The sequence below is a fragment of the Argiope bruennichi genome, chromosome 2, assembly GCF_947563725.1.
Source record: "Argiope bruennichi chromosome 2, qqArgBrue1.1, whole genome shotgun sequence".
NCBI classification, from domain to species: domain Eukaryota; kingdom Metazoa; phylum Arthropoda; class Arachnida; order Araneae; family Araneidae; genus Argiope; species Argiope bruennichi.
In genome coordinates this window covers 51159699-51178106 of record NC_079152.1, presented here as the reverse complement: position 1 = coordinate 51178106, position 18408 = coordinate 51159699, and the positions used below count along the sequence as shown (strand labels likewise).

The window sequence follows — 18408 nt, the reverse complement described above, 5'->3', positions numbered from 1 at the left end:
TTGAATCAACTAAATATCTAGAAAAGTATTCAGTGAATATGGATATCTTAATTCAAACTTCAACTCTGTTGTACTTTGTAACAATTAAATATTTGTCATGAAGTAAGGATTTTAGTTGAGGGAAAGTATTTTTGACTTGTATATGTTTTTTTCTTTCCTCCTTCCTTGCTTTTTTTTTTTCTTTTTTCTTAATGATATATATATAATCAAATATCAAATAACTGCATTTGAAAAATATGATTATAAATCATCTGTTCAATTTTTAATGTGGAAAGAAATTAATATTAAAACAAAACAGAAGTAGTTACAAAATTGTTAAATAAAATTTCTTTTCTTTTCTCTCTCACCCTTTTCTGTAAAATAAAATTTTAGTTTATTTTTATGGGAGGGGGGGGGAGTTCTTTTTTCTTTTATTGATTTATTAAATGTATTTATATTTTTGCTCTTTTTTAATTTATAGTTTATTAATTATAACTATATTGAAACTACTCTTTGTACCCTTTAGTACAAAATGTGATCCACATACATGCTTAACTGTGTGCTTCCATAATTTGATACTTAAAACTGGTGAATTATTGTTGATGAATTTAACCTGTCTGTACAGATTTAATTGTTATATTCAGACTTCCAAAAATAAACATGCATATGTGTAAATTATTTGATATGTTTTGTTTCAAAACAGAAATTCTTCCAATATTATATGTAAAAACTGAATTCTAGTTTTTAAAAATGTAAATTAACAGTATAATATGACATAAAGTATTTACACTAAAAAGAAAATGCTTTCATCTAAAATGCATGTACTAACTAGGAGAGAAATATTTTGTTCAGTAATCTTGCCATATAAAATATAAATTCTATTGGCATGCCTTGCAAGTACAAATTTCATTGACATTTCATGTAAATGAAATGTCAATAAAATTTTAATTGTGCTTTTGTTAAAAATGTATTGGGACTTTACAGTTGAGAATTTTCAATTCATTGTAGGTTCAAATCAAATTTCCAAGTTTAAAAATCCTCTTTTTTTTTTTTTTTTTTTTTTTTTTTTTTTTAAATTTTTGTATTGTACACTTTGGGGATCTTGTAGGACTTATGGAATATTATCAGTTAAATTAAATTAGATATATCTATAAAAACCTAAGTTTATTATTAAATTAATAAACTTAGGTTTAGGAAATTAATAAATTTAGATTGAAAATACTGTAAAATTTTACTGAATTGTCCATGAGCAATAATTGTGGTTATGCAGCCAAATAATTTTATACCATTTTTCTGTTTTTAATATATTTTACAACTAATTGATTTGAAATCACTAGAAAGGAAAATATTCAATTAAAAGTTTTTTTTCATTGATCTTTAAAACTCTAGCATCATGTACATGTTGTGCAATTTTATAAATATTCATTTTACTATTCATAATAATGAGTAGAATGTACATGTGAAAACTGATGTTTCATGTCTATTAGAGAATATTAAAACTTGTTTATTTATTTATATAAATAATTCTTGGTTATAATAGATTTTTTTTTTGTTAACTTTAATGCTACAAGATATCTTTCAAAATCATTAAACCATTTAACAAAGTTACAGAAATGTATTATTATATGTGTCTTGGAAGGTTTTATTTTAAACTTCTTAATAATTTAGGTGTCTAGATGGAGAAAAAAATTAACTAAAATTTAATTTTATTGTTTTTTATGAACGTACTGTATATTATTTTTCCTTTTTTAAATCATATTCAATTTAATACCTTTTCAAAGTATATATAGCATATAGAACAACACTTAGTAGCTTAATGACTAACTTTATTGTTTTCTTTTCTTTTCTTTCTTTATTTCTTTCTTTCTTTCTTTTTTTTTTTTTTTTTTTGTAACATATGTTACCCGTGGATGTATATATGTTATTAAGATCAAATTTCATGTGTATTAACTTTCCAGTGAATGTTATGTAGACAGGAATGTTTTCGATTTATATACTTTTTTAAGTGTAGGTATTTTAAGTTATTTTCATAGAACTGTTCCTACTATCATTCAGAGTTATATTTTTATTTAGAAAGTGTTTGTAGATATTAGATTAATGAAAATATATAAGAATATATAACTTTTAAATGAAATAATGAATCATTTATCATTATTTAAAAATTGAGTGTTATTGTAGATGATAATAAGGCAAAAAGTTAATGCCAGACTATAAATTCATTTTTTTTTAAATATTTCCCTTTGGGTATTTGAATAATCCTAACATGTATCAACATTTAATAATCATATGGAGTATCAAATGCATTCAATAATTTACCTTAATTGATTCTTTAAATACAAAAAAGCATGTAAGAATTTTTTGAAACATCAATTATAAAAATTATCTGGGTTTATTATTGTGTTTTTGTTTGTGATTGGAGAACTGCTAGTTTTATGTACTATCCTAAAATAATATTATCTTAAAGGGACCAGTAGTGTATCTATAGTAATTTTTTTTTTATATTCAAACATTTTTTAAAGAAAAAAAATTATAAATTAGAAAGTAAGATTAAAAAGTTTATTTTCCCTCTTCGTTACATGAAAAATACTTAAAAAGTTCCTTGTCCATTAACCTAAATGGCAATATGCTTAAAAGCATATATTTACTTTATTGAGAAGTGCAAAATTGCTGGAATGAAAAGAAAAATAAGTCCAATTTACCTTGATTTACAATGGTATCCTTTAAAAATCATGTATTATTTATAGTATTAATCAGTACAGTTTTTCTGAGGAAGATCTACACTTACTTTATTGCAAAGGAAGAAAAAACTATAATTTTTATTTACTGATTTGTTTTATTCATGACTGTAACCATTATATTCTTTTTAAATATGAAATAATCTGTACATTTCTTATTATAACAAATATTTTTAAGTATTTATTTAAAAGTTTATAAATGATTATATTATAAAAAAACAGATTTAAGTTTAAAGACTTGTTTATTAGGTTAAAGATGAAAAATTAAATTATTGTTAAGTTTTATTCATTTAAAAGTCTAATTATCTTTTATTTACTGTGAATGATTATACGTATTATTCAACTATATTGGCAGCTATTTTGTTTGGAAGTGTGATTTTAAATGCATTTACAAATTTATTCCACTTTTCCCTAGTTAATTTTTTTCATTTATTAAAATTCCAAATACATATTATGTAAATAATTATGTTTAGTGCAAATTTATCTTTAGCCATTTTATAAGTAAACATAAATTGGATAAATTCTAATTGATGATTTCTATTAAAATTCTTTGTGTTATTTGTTAAAATTGTATACTGAAGGTTGTGAATTCTAAAGCTTTTATGCGTATTTTTATCTGTGTGTTAAATTTCGCAGCACACAGACACACACACCCAAAAATGTTTTTAAAAAAATCTATTTGAAAACTATTTTAACATAGGAATTTGTTGGATTTTCTTTTCGTCTATATGTTTTTCTCTTAAATCATTATGGAAATTTTTGTATGTTATTTTGTGATGTGAACATGTGATATAAAATATATGGTTTAATTGTTCCCATTTCAAATTTTCACTTTTATATACTAAGATTGATTTATTGTTTGAATATTATAGCATATTAAATGATTTACAGTTTATGGCTTGAAATGTTATAATCTTACTTTAGATTTGAGCAACATTTTGGGATTTTTAATTAACAGACACTATTTTAAATGCAAAATAAATGTTCATATCAAGTAATTAAGTACGATTATTTTTCAATTTTACATGTTTTTTTTAAAAAATTGTTGAATATCTTAATATTTATTTGAAAATTAACTATAATTTTTATTTTGCTTTAAAAATTCCGTAACATTTTGAGAGGGCATTTTTAATATGAATAATGATGATATTTAATAGCATATCATCTACAGATATACTATTAAATATCATCATTACAAAAAAAATATTAATAATTTCAATTTATTGGTCAAAGAAAACAAAAATTTTGCCAGAAGAAATCGAATAAAGAAAATTCTTCAATATGTTCGAGTGTCGAAGTAGCTGAATAAAGTATTGTACCATGATGTTATATAATTTAAATTATTTAAAAAATTGTGATCATTAAGAATGCTCATAACATAGTTTGAATACATAAAGTTGTGAATGTTTTTTTTTATACAAAGTTATAAAATTTGTTTAAATATTTATTGTATTATTGTTGTTTATAAATTTAAAAAGTATTATCTTACTTGACCTTAAGTAAATTATATATTTCTTATTAACATTTTTATTTATTTTCCCTCTCTTTACAATAAATGATTTGTTTTTTCATATTTTTCATAATAATTATAATATGCTGTCTTTTATATAATCATGAAAATATTTGGTATTACACATTCGTTATAATGATTTTTTTTTTTCATTTAATTGCATTTTGTGTCATTTAAAAACTTTTAACCTCTTTGGAAACTTAAGATTCATATCACTTGAACATATCTAAAGCTTCTCCTCCATTTTAAAATTAAATAAAAACAATCCTTTAATAAGATTTTTTTTTTTCATTCTTCCTAAGATTGATTATTTATTTTCAATGGACATCAGTCTAAAAAAGTAACATAGAATGTGGAAAACATTTTAATCTATATTTCATCTGTTAATTACATTATTTAAAACTAATTTTGCTTACTTGTTCAAATTATGAATTAATTTTGGTTATCTAATATACAGTAAATATGTTCTTCAATTTCCTGATCATTATTTTATAGTTATTACACAATCACATAACTTTGAAGTTGCTTATAGTTCTGAAACAAATATATCATTTTAAAACTTCATTATTGAAAATTCATACTTTTAAAAGTTATTGATAGATATATAATAAGGAATAATTTTAAACATTTTATCATTCAGAAAGTGCATTTTACACTCATTATTTTTTCTTAGAATATCTTTTCTTTCTTTTATAGTTATGTTGTAAATACGTATTTTCAGTATATTCTGTAAATTTTAATTTGTTCTAATAGAATCTCAAAATCTTTTTAGTTTATTTTCAAGTTGAGTGAATTTTGAAAATAATGATAACCATTATTACCACGATTGTGTTGTAGTGCATTTTAAACAAGTGCCTATATCATACAAAATAAAGTTTAGGTTTGTGGAATAATAACTGGTTACATTTTTTATACTGTATAGAGCTTGTATTTTGACAAAATGGTGATTTCAAAAGTTCAAAACAGCTTAGAAATATTTTCATCATTTCTTAAAATATGTTAATTATTTATTTGGAATGTTTTCATTACAAATGCTACTTTTTTTTTTTTCTGCAAAGAAATTCCTAGGTTTCTACAAACATTTGTCAGATGATCCAGTTTTTTTTTTTTTTTTTCTATTGTTAAATTTTAAGCATGATGGACTCTGGATAATTTATTCACTTATTGTCTTTGACACAGTCATTTTTGAGGAAGTGTTTTATTTTGCATAAAATACCATTTATTGTAAATGATGGCAATATATGAACTATAGCTTTGGGAAGGCATGTGCTTCAAATTTTTGAAATTCAATATAGACTGTTGGGACTAGAAAGACTATCTAATCCATGATTTAATTGTAAGTTGAAATTATGATTCTTGTGGAATCAAATGCACTCTATCATGTTTTCCAGTATAGTTAAGAAAATTCCTTCATTCAAAAATCCTTTGATGTAGACTTTTTCCTTTAAAATTGCCAAATTATACTATTTACCGTGTGTGTATCTTCAATTACTTCTTCCCTAATGTTTTCATTTCATATAAAATTTAAATAAGTAATTTCATTAATATATTTTAAATAAGAATTAAAATAAAAGTATATATATATATATATATATATATATATATATATATATATATATATATATAGGGTTATTCAAAAGAAATGAACATGATCTTCTCTCTCATTATCTATATCCTATTATGTGAATTATTCAACAGTCTATAAGTACTTTCAGTTTATTCACTGTGCACATTGAGAAAACATTAATATAGAAACTATGACACATCCCAATGGAATGGCACAAAAAGTAATTTTCAAATTCAGATACATATGCATGTTTAGTGTATAGTTATCAAAAGTGCCACACTAGCAGCAAACTTGATCACACTATCAGACATGAAATGGAAATATTTTCCAAGTATTTAAATTCAAATGTATTATTATTATTTTTTTTTAATTTCTGAATTGCACTAATATTTGGTTTTATCTCGCTTCTCTGGGACTAATTCTGTAACTTTAATTACCCTGCATTAAGCTATAATAGTATGTCAAAATCTTACTTCTAAAAACTAATACTAAATTAGATTTATTTAAATTAAATCTCCTTGAATATATATAAGCTCTGAACGTTTTCTTGTGATCTCTTTTCTTATCTTCTACATTGTTGTGGAGTATGTCTTGCTTGAAATTTTGCCTATTACTTAAAGAAATTCTAAAGAACATTTCACCTAATAAATTTAAAAAATAAAATTGTGATTTAAAGATATTTCTCTCCTATCATAATAGAGGAATTTCATTAAAAAAATTATTATTAGAACTAGAAAACAATCAGGACAGTGGGAAAGAATCTGTATAAAAGTTTATCTGGAGGAATCCATTGTGTTAAAGTTTATCTGGAGTCCATTGTGTTATGAAATACTATTTTGCTTATTAAGCTTTTACATGTATGATTCTAATGGATTGTAGAACGATAATTTGTTGTATTGCTCATTTGATGCCTTGTATTTCAATTTCATTATAACATTCCAACATCTTGAAGTATTATGAAAGATTTAGGTCTTAGTTATTGAATTAATACATATAATTAATTAAAGTTATAGATATTTGTTCTTTTAATTAATAGAAATAGCTTTTATCGGAGCACATTTAATGGTAAATTTTATCAATATATAGAGATAACTTTTAGAAAATCTTAACATCAGTGATGTTTTATAAGCCTGATTAACAATCAAAATGAATTAATTATACAGAAATGTAGTTTAGTTTCACTGGATGCAAATGATATGTAGTTTGATTGTGTAACTAGCTTATCTGTTTCATATTTTTAGTATAATTTTCTTTGGTTCGTTTCCTTTATTGTCAATGGAAGGATTAAATGATTGTTGTATCTATTTGATATAGAGATTTTTATGCAGTAAACTTCTTGGTTTTCTTCCACTTGATAGAGATATAAATTGCTGTTATTGTTTTATTCTTTTTTTTTCTTGTTCTATTTTTATTGTTTCACTGTAATACATGTTTTCTTGCTGACTCTCATTTCTAGTTGAAAGTTATTGTAGTTTTTTTTTTTTTTTTTTTTTTTAGTTATTAGTTTTGGAAACTGCCACAATTATAAGATCTGTTTACTATGTTTGTTGTGAAAAAGATTTAAAATAAATTTCTTTCTTTATAGCAAGTACCGTGTTGTTTTCATTCTGTAAATCAAGATCTTGACCTTTAATTTATGTGCGATTCCTCATTACAGAAGTGAATACAATTGAAATATATTTTGATGTTAAAAAAATAAACTTAATCTGTGACAGATTAACTTTATTAATACCGCTGATATACCCGGCATTAAAATCTTTTCAAGCACGTGTTTTTAATACAGAAATTCCTTTTGTATAAAATATAATGTACAAATCTGTTTTTAAGACGGTATGTATTGAAATAAAAAAGAAATATAAATAAAAACTGTGATAAATAGTTCAAAATTTTAACATTTCCAAGCAAGGGCGTGCTCATGAATTTTCTTATTTCAGAATCGACTGCACTAACCTTCATTAAAAAATTAGTATCGATTGAAAAAATTGCATAGTGATAAAATTGACGTAGTTAAAAAATTACATTTTACTGTCTAGGATAATTTTAATTATTTCTTATTATCTGAAGTTGCCGCTGCCATTGAACATCTGTTTCTTTTTCACCCAAAAGCTTTACTTTATTTGACTTCGTTCAAGCGATTTACCTACATTTATTTTAGTCAGTGTTAAATCTCTACTATTCAAATCTGGCAAAAAGATTTATATTAAAATAAAAGGGAAATTTTAAAAAATAGTGGAATAGTAGTTCAAAATTAATCTTAAAATATAATGCGTGTAAAGATTTTTTTAAATTAACAGTTTAAGGAAATATTAAGCGAAAAGGCATTTGAAATGGCAAGATTTTGAATTTTAAGAGGTTATTAAACTATTTCATGTAAGATTATTTGCTTCGAAATTACCGCAGAAAATCACATTTTGGTTAATTTTTAATTAATTCAATATTTCATTACCTTTTGCAATTTGAAAAGCTAATAGTATTCTTTCTCTTGTCTTAAAGAATACTATTAGCTATAAGTTAAGTTAAAATTGACCCTGTCATTTAGGAGATGCGAAACATGCATAGTCACAATGACTCCAACCTGTAGTCGAACGTACTCCAAACGTGTCATTGTGTCATTCTTTTGTCAAAAAAAAAAAACTATCGTGACAATGAACATAAATAGTGTTGCAATGACTATAGGGACATCGACAATAAGTGGTCAATTGCCCCTCCAGGTCGGTAACTGCTTGCCCAAAACCGTCGTGGAAAAATTGGCGTTCTTTATGGTTTCGGAAGTGAAATGTGGAAAAAGAATATCAAAGACAACGATAATTTAAAATCTAGCTTACAACTATTCCATCGGGTGCAGTCGAAACAGGGAGATTTTTTTTTCTCCCGAATTTAATGATTCGGTCTGCAGAATGGCGGACATCTTTATCTGTTATCATCCAATCAACCTGTAGTTTTCAATACATTTGATGGAATAGCTGACATGAATGATGAGAATTTGAATGAATTGTTTTCATTAGTTATCGGCGAAATTGTCAAATAACATGAACGTGTCAGTTTTATAAAAGACCGGCGCTTTCAAATAATGCAACAAATGCATGAACATCTTTCGATTGTGTAGCTGGTTGTGTGTATTTAAGCCAAGGAAAGATGCCTTCTTGTCACTTTTCTTATTTATTTTGCACACACACACATATAACAACACATGGACGATGACTTCACATATATAAGGTAACACATAATACTATATACAATTAAAGTAGAAATTGCCGCTAACAAAGAGCGAACGAATACTTCTTTTTGCCGCTAACAAAAGAGCGAGCGGTGCCTACTTGCACCAGTTTCACACCAACTTTCAATGAGAAGTGTTTACAAAAAAACAAGCTTAAGTGCGCCTCCCACACATTCCAAACATACATATGGGTTAGCGCATACTGCGCCATCTATGTTCAGTATTAATCTTTACTGTATGAATAAATATACAAAGAATAAAAAATACAAATAAAGTAATTAAATACAAACAAAATGTTATAAATAATAAAATCACATAAACAGATTGGTTTTCCGCAATTCAAATTTTACTGAACAATTAAAAAAACAAGCGATATTTTATTTGTCCAATCGTTTCTTTTTGAAACAATAAATTTCCAAGATTTTATAATTTATAATATTTTACTTTATATTTCCTTATTTGGTGAATGGCTGATCTTAGAAATCTAGTTGAAATGGAGACAGATGTCGGTATATCGGTTATTCCGTCAAATTGCATCATTCTTTTGCAAAACAGACTTGTTAGGAAGAATTTCTTTGCTTTCGTCAAGTAATATGACTTCAATATAAACTAATTGTATAAATAAAATGTGCAAAATTAAATTAGATTTATTTAATTATAAAATATCTGGTTTTGTAATTTATAATACAATTATTTCACTAATCAAGTACTGCCGATTATAATTTGATGACCAAAATTTTAGTATATATGACATGGAATGCTATTATCCACAGTTAAAAAATTAATGCCTAAATTTGTTGATGATTATTCAAATATCATATTTACTATTACAAGTAAAAAATCGGAATGTGGATTTTTCCTATTGTCAAATATTGTCCAACAACTTCAATTTATTTAACTTAAGTTTAATTCTTAACGTATATCGTAATATATACCATTTAATAATTAAATTTAATAAAAAATAATTATCTTCTTTTGTTTCGGTTAGTATCTTATTTTGTTATACAATTTAAATATTAAATTTGAAATTATGTTGTCGAATTTTTATTTTCTATTATTCTTCGCCAGTCTACAATTCCTATTCCAATGCAAATATTAATTATTGCAAATATTGATTATTTTAATTAATTGAATATTGAAGAATTGCATTTATATTAATATAAAATTAATTACTGTATGTTATTTTGAAGTTAAATTAGAGAAATTTTATTTGCTCCCCATCAATGAAGTCTTGACCCCCTGTCGGAAACTTTCAGCCGCCGCCACAGAATGATTAGTAAATGAGGAAGAAAGTTCCCGCAGAGGCATAACGACCGAAGTGTCACGGGCACCTATTTTTGGGGGCGCCAAGGTGAGAAACAATAGTGTGTTTGTGCACCTTTTTAAAGATAAATATATACAACGAGTGGAACCTGGTTTAACGAGCATGATTCGCTCTCGAATCTTACTCGTACTGCAAAATATTCGTTGAGAGAAACAGTTTTTTTCTTAGGAATTCATGTAAAATAGAGCAATGCATTCCGTTCCGAAAAAAAAAAAAGCAAATTGTAATTTATTATTTATAATGCATACTTCTTTTTTAACAAGAAAATTGTCTAATCCTTTGTCTTTGGCTGCGCTTCAAAATTTGGCCAAAATGAGATATAACATTATCAATAAATGGATTTGTAGCATTTTCATGACCACTGCCTAATTAAGTGCCTCTTAATGTAAGATGCAATAATTTCCCGTGCTTTCAATATTTCCTTTATTGCTCTGTTGAGTCTATTATTTTCTCCTTTACTGATCACATTTCCTCTGCAGCTTTTTTCGTGCTACAGAAAGCAGGCCCATCAATAATGAGATAGCTCTGGTTAGTTCTTCTACTAGCTCATGGATGTCGTTGCTATCCATCTCCAGCCCCATAATCTTGGATACAGACACAACCTCGTCCTCGTCGATTAAGATTCCGCAGACGCTTACTCACATTTTTTGGAGTGGTGTGGAACAACCTTATTCGGCTAGAACCTCTTCCATGAAAAAAAAAGCATTATCTTCAAACAATCCCTCAGCACAGAGTAATAAAGAATAATCCAGCTGTTATGTCACGGTTTCTCTTCGCCATTCGTTCTGCAAAACATCGCTCTTTATGCGAGTCATTTTTTTAATATTTGATTTTGCTCTTTATTCGAGATTTGACTGTATATTAAAAATGTGCAGAAATCGGAGCCTGGACGTTACTTACCGTCATTATGCCACTAGATTCTGTTTAATCTTTCCGAAAGTAAAAAAAAAAAAAAAATTCGTCTATGGAATGGTGACATACAACGTTTCCTTAAGAAACTCAATAAGGCTACACGAAAAATCATTTTTCATTCTTTTCTGATAAAAGAAATGTGGTTTTTATCATTGATCGTGCCGGAGGGTTAATTGTTTGCTTTGAACGATTGCAAAATTGTTAAGAAATTGGTCGCACAGTTCAAAACAAAAAGCGAGGCATACTCAATTTTGGAATTCTCTTACTTCACAGCAATGCTCGAAGTAAATATATTAATAGTGATGTATAATGGTTGCGATGCTGATTTGCTGTAAATTAACTCAGTGCTCCAACTCAAAGAGTCATCACTTCTAGGCATATTGCTCAAAAAAGTGGTATTATAAATTCAGTTAATGAATAAAATTGAAAGTATTAAATTATTCTTATGTATAATATAAGATATAATAAACTTTGACTTAAGGTATGCGTGAAAAAAAAACATATAAAATTAATAAGGTAATTCGAATATATTTTGCTAGTTTTTATATTGTGTTCATTATCGGCAGATCATTTATGTTATGATCCTAATTTGGCACCGTGTGGCAACTACTTATATCTCTGACTTTGTGATCCTTAAACGGAATGAAAAATGCTATCAAGCTATGGTTAATTTTACTGGCTTGGCCATCTTTTGAAAAAAAGAATACAGAATCTAATAACAGGATATGAAAATATTTTGGTGATGGATATTATGTATGTTCCGTAAATAGTTTAAACTATTCTGTTTCATTTTAGAAAATTATTCTTCAAAATGCTCTATGAATTTTTATTGCCGAAATGATACTTTCTTTATGTTTTCACCTTATAATAATGAAAAAAAAAAAAAAAAAAAAAAAAAAAACATAATATCACTATAGTTTCCGCTGTCCTCTTGTGCATTTACACATATAGTGAGAAAAATTCTAATAGACTTGGATATTTGGGTTTTCTCAAACAGAATTTTATAATCATTTCTAGTCTTTAAAAAATCCCGTATAACACACTTTCAAGAGATTTTGCGTTTTTTCTTAGCATTGAAATCTATGCACAATATTATAATTTCATGCCAATCTTTTTTTGCCCACTTCCTTAAGTGCCAAAATTTTGAACTTTTGTGCATTTGAGTTTTTCCAATGACAATGCACTATCATTTTAATATTTTCAGAACTTGATTATGCTGTAATCAATTTAATTAAATTGTGATTCCTACTTGAGGGCACACACTAACCATGAAGTTTTAGAAGTTCATTCTATGTATCATAAGGGATTACAAATTAAAAACTAAAAGAAGAAAAAAATTCGAATGAAAAAAATTATACTTTTTAACGCATCAATAAAATCATTCTTATAAAATCGTCTTTATTAAATTTATTTAATTAATTATCCAAATCCTTTACATTTCATACAATTTTTTTTAAGTGCACATTTTATTTTTATTAATGAGATTTGCATTTCGAATTTATTAGTTAGAATGGGGAACTTGAAAAATTCAGAAGATATAAAAGTAATTTTGTGAAATAATCCCACTGATTAGTAATGGATTTAGATTAAATAAACAAAATATCTATTAAGGGCTCTAGCTTTCCAAATATTATTATACAAGATCGAAATCAATTTTGGAAAGAAAATAAAATCTCAAATATTGGGGATCTAAAACCATTGAATTTTTGAAATATTGTTTAATATTTGACATTTTAATGCAATCACATACCTGAAGTAAGATATAGGAGCCCGAATTGATTTAAAACGGTTTGGAAGCGATGAAAAGGGTACTGAAAATTGGCTCCTTACTTTTCCACGACAATTACTTCCTGTTGAACATTTTTTCCTTAACCATAAATTGATCTGAAAAGTGAGAAAATAAAACTAATAATTGTCATGAAAAGCCCGCTTACATAAGGATTTATCTCGTGAATCCATCAAATGAAATCTCAAGTGGTGTGTTCTTTTATATGGCGACATTCTTTTACTCTGTCTAAGGAAGGATGAATTTCACCAGACTTCTTGACCTCGGAAGTCAAAAGTTCAAGACCTACTCGGAGAAAGCGAAGCTTCAGTTCCCCTCAGGAAATAGGCGGATAAAGAAATCGCTTTCGAAAATAGATTCACAGAAGGACAACGAATATTATTTGGATTTAATTGTTGAGGTAAAGTTTTATTCTTCTCTTAAATGTGTTTTAATTTTACCATAGTCAGAACTGATGTTAAAAGAAAGGATACATACCAGAAATCAAATTTTTGAATATAAAATTTTTTTTTGATATAATACAGCAGCATTTACTTTTAAATATGATGATTTGTTGCGCGATGAAGAAAATTTCCTTTGAAAATTTCATTGTTGTTTAGAATGAAGTGTGTGTGTGTGTGTGTGTGTAACTTAGAGCTATCAACTTGCACATATATGCTTTGCAAGATGAGAATGTGCACCTCAAAACGGGTTTATTTCTTAAATTTTAATAAGAATTTTAATTTATTCAAAATTAATTAATAATTTGGTATTTTTCTCACGAAAACTTCTGAACAACTTCCTCTTACATATTTTTCAACAATACCAATTTTTTTAAATGTAAATGAAATTTCTATTTTTAATTACTTTTTTTAAGAACATGTTTTAGCATACTTTTCAACAATTTATTTCACAAAACATAAAACTAGAATTTCACCTGCTCGAGCATATTACAATTGCATGGGAAAAATTAATGTTAATCAACTTGTAACAAACTCTAATTGCATCCTAAATCAAGAAAAGTGTAATTTTCAGCAAGTATCTGCAAGAAATAAAATAAATATGAAATATGATTTTTGTCTAAAAAGCAAGTGCAAATGATCTAAATGAAATGAAGGATATTATTTTATGCGGTTTGAGTAAATAGATGTTCTGATGAATTACGAATTTAAAATTTGTACACAGCCCTCTGCCAAACAAGTCATATTTAGTAAAATATTTTTGAGACACTAACATTTTTAATGAAAAGAAAGGTTCATTTTATTGTGACTAAAGCTAAATGAGTTATAAAAATTTGATTATTGCTATCTTATAAAAATACATGATTTTAAAACAATCCATTGACCATCTCGAAGAAGATGCACTGATCAGCGTCCAAATATCTTTAAGATTGTCCTAAAATCACGAAACTGCAGATTGTCCTAAAATAATGATATGCAAAATTACATTACTCAGTTAAATTTGAATGAAGAGTCAAGAATATTTCGCTGAATATGATTCCTTATAAACTAAGGACTGTAGACTTCCTAAATTTTTTCATAAGTACATTTGTTGGCTGAAACAAAATAAAATTTTATTTATGTTATTTCAATCCTTTTGAAAGTAAAACTAAAAACTGAATTTTATGATGAATCAGTAAATTTCTTATTGAATAATTGCTAGAGATGTTGCATAAATTATAAAAAAATTTCTGCAGTGCACATAAGATTCAAATGTTGAACGATTGTGTTTCCAGTACTCATATTTTTAAAAAGCATGTCTAGTTTCAAGAGAGAGAGAAAAAAAGATGATTTAATTGAAGTTTAGTCACTTCCGCTTCAATTTAAAGTTCAAATTTTGCAACAGCTGTCATAAAGTTAGAAAGATCAATGTACAATGAATAGAACAGCGTAAGACTCTTATAATAGTATTTTATGGAGTTATAAGACTATCGAAATAAGATTAAAAATATTTTGCTGAAGGAGCTGTTAAAGAGACTAAGTTACATAAAATGAAAATTTTAGCGAACATTAATCCCAGCGAACCAACTGGTCGTCAAAGGCAGTTAGTTAGTTAAATCATAGGAAAAGAAAAAGATTTTTTTTTTCTGTTAACTGAATCAAATTTAATGAAACTAATTCCAGTTATAAATATGTCAAAAATTAGCGACGTTTTCTTACTAATTACGAATTTGTTAAAGATTTTCATTGTCAGAATTTTAGAACAAATTAAAGATATCAATAAAGAAAGAAAATTCTGTTTAGATAAATGAATTCAAAAAATTTTTAAATTAATTTAATGTTATTTTGATTTTTTGAATAAAGAAAAATATTGTAATTGCAAAAAAAAAAAAAAAAAAAAAAAAACTTTTAATGCATTTTTTATGAAAAAAAAGAAAAAAAAAAGAAACCCTGGTGTAATGTGGTGTGGAGGGGGGGGAGGGGTGCCAGGTCTGTTGTCACCCACGTCATGTGTCCGCGGTTCAAAATTACGAGGTCTGTCCCAAAATAGCACTAGTGTTGCTTTAAAACGGGACGTTAATATAACTAACTATATAAAAAAATGTAATGACTTTTTTTGTTTTATTTTTCCATGAATCCGGAGTGAAAATCGCTTCCCGAATTATATTTTTTTATGTATATCTGAAAACATTTAAAATACAATGAACGACTGAATAAAATTTGGTATGCAGTAATTACAATTAAACTATAAATTTGTACCAACACCTGGACCGAATCCGTGAAGGGGAAAATTGTGATTTTCTGTCTATGTGTATATGAATACAACTCAAAATTATTTTATATTTTATTGGAAATATTCTTCTTTTAATAAATATTCGTGAAAGTCGAGGGAACAAAACACATAATTTTTATAAAATGATAAAAAAAGATCTTTCTTTAATAATAAGGGATTATATTGTTAATGCATGTTCATTTTTAAATTAAAGTTCCCAAACATTATGAACTAAGACCATCCTTACTTCCACAAGATTTCTGTGCTTATGAGAGATCTGTTTAATTAGATGATCCTTTTCTACTACCCCGTAACTGTAGCAGCAGGAAAGGAGTATCTAATTAGAGAGTAGGTATGAATCACTGGTGTTTTAAACGTCAGCCAATGTGTTAAATGGCATTTTAACAGGAAAAACTAAAAACATCGAATGATGATTTCCATAAGCTTATCATTTCTATATTCTTATCATTTCTATAAACTATAGTTCGAATGCTTAAATTAATATAATTTTCATTTTTCATCAATAACTTGAATAAATGAGAACAATTCGACATTAATAATAGCTGATGCAACAAAGATTTATTAATGCAATTAAAAAAGTTTTCATTCATCGTCTTTCTTCATTTATATACCTTATTCAGACATTAACCCTCCAATTGCTTATGATTTTTTATTGAGCATATAATAACAATTCGTTCATTTAAAAAAATCGTATGAATAAATAAAGATTTTTAAAAATAGCTGCTAGAGGGTTAAAGTGACCACATTTAACGTTTTTATTTAGTGTCCTTCTTTGTAAATCAACATTACTTTATACTTGCAGGTTTGTTTTACCATCGGATATCTTTTTGAATTTTATGGAGAAGGGGATCTTTTTCTATTAGAGTTTGTGTTTTTCTTTATATTTCAGAATGGCTTACGTGATTTCAAAACCAACTCAAGCAAATGTTTCCCTGACTTACCTCCCAGAGACCATTGTTCTTCCGAAGACTAAGGAGACGACTGTGTTGGACTATTTCAACAAAGACACTGATTTCGAGGGTGTCTACTCCATGGTGAAAGATGCTGTCGATGAAGGTCAAACATACCCTCAAGAAACGATGGACAGAGACCACTTTGAGCAATATTACCTATCTCATGATGTATTTGTGATGCGTCACCCCATAGACCAAAAGATCATGGGTTCTTTCTACGTAAAGCCTAATTTTCCGGGCCGATCTTCCCACATCTGCAATGCTGGATTTTTAGTGAACAAGGAATTTAGGAACAGAGGCATTGGCGAAATTTTGTTCCGGAAGTATCTTCGAATCGCCAAAGATTTGGGATATGAGGGCAGTTTCTTCAATCTTGTGTATGAAACGAACAGCGCGTCGGTGAGAATTTGTAGAAAACTGGGATTTAAAGAGATCGGCACAGTTCCGAAAGCGGGAAAGATGAAAGGGCTTGGATATGTCAATGCCCTTCAGTTTTACTATGATCTGACCACAGTTAAAGAAAGTGACTGGCAGATATCTTCTTCATAGAAAAACGTGCACTTGCTATAGAATACTAAAACCTTTTATTACAGGGTGCATACTAGATAATATAAATGCTGATGGTGTTTTTCATTTTTGCTGAGAACGTTTCGACTATGAGGAATTTGAGTTGTTTAACCAGACTGATTTTTTTTAAAAAAAAGTAGCCTGTTGAAGTAAAATATTATTAAATCATGAAAAAAGGAATCAAGTTTGATAATAAAATTATTATAGCAAAAATGATGTTCATCTTTTGGGAGTGTTTTTAATTTTTAGAAAGTTGAAGGAATAACAGAATTTCACATATTTTTTTGAAATTTCGAATACTAATGGTAATAAATCTTAGAACATTTCAGTAATTTTGTTCATACTGATTAAATTAATATTGCTTTTTGTCTACTTTTCAAATCCCACTATAGAAATTGTTTCTGGATTAATTGTTGCTTTTAATTTATTTTTTAATTCTTTAAATTGTAATATACTACCTACATTATTCTCTTTATTTATTTTGTTTTATTTGTAGGAAATATTTCATACATTTATTTATCTTTTACTTTTTTTTTATTGGCACTGAATTATAACTTTCATTGCCGATATACTTTTTTTTTAACACTACAATAATATTTATTTAAATGTTGTCGATATGTGAATAAAATACTGGTGTGATATTTGATTTATTATTTCTAAATTTTTTGAAATGGGACAAAATCAGGGAGAGTGGTATTTGCAACCCTCTCGCGTCAAGTCCTTGCGAACAGATTGTTCGATTATATATTTTGTTTAATACTATTTGCCTGAAAATTAAGGATCGTAGGGGCTGTTTTTTAAAACTCTTTTTGAGCGTGATTCCTCACGCCACGATGATTTTAAGTTGCCATTACCCCAGCAGAAATTGAAGTGAAAATTCTGATAAAACTGTCTATATTCAGTAAATTTTTGTCGATGAATAATATCTGCTATAGCAGATTTTTAAAAAATTTTGTTTTAAAAGAGTTCGAACCTCTAATCTGAAACTTCGTACTTTGTTTTAAGCTTCATTCGCCTTCTTTATACGTCTTAAAATCTACTCTCCATTAAATAGCAGCGGCGATATGCGCGTAAAAATACATTTAATATGGTCGCAATGCATGCGAATATAAATCCAATAAATAAAACAATGAAAAGTTTTGGTAA

The 18408-nt window shown here is 26.8% G+C and overlaps 1 protein-coding gene across 1 annotated transcript; it reads left to right on the top strand.

Moving 5' to 3' along the window:
* Positions 1–13198: 13198 nt before the first annotated feature.
* Positions 13199–17515, top strand: LOC129960717 (uncharacterized). Its single transcript, XM_056074300.1, has 2 exons — positions 13199–13430; positions 16632–17515. Exon 2 carries the CDS (start codon positions 16633–16635, stop codon positions 17242–17244), a length of 612 nt encoding a protein of 203 aa, XP_055930275.1. The 5' UTR covers positions 13199–13430; position 16632; the 3' UTR covers positions 17245–17515.
* The last annotated feature ends 893 nt before the right edge of the window (positions 17516–18408 follow it).

Bases quoted from the DNA above. Each gene is read 5' to 3' on its own strand.
- LOC129960717 (XM_056074300.1), top strand. From the start codon at position 16,633: ATGGCTTACGTGATTTCAAAACCAACTCAAGCAAATGTTTCCCTGACT.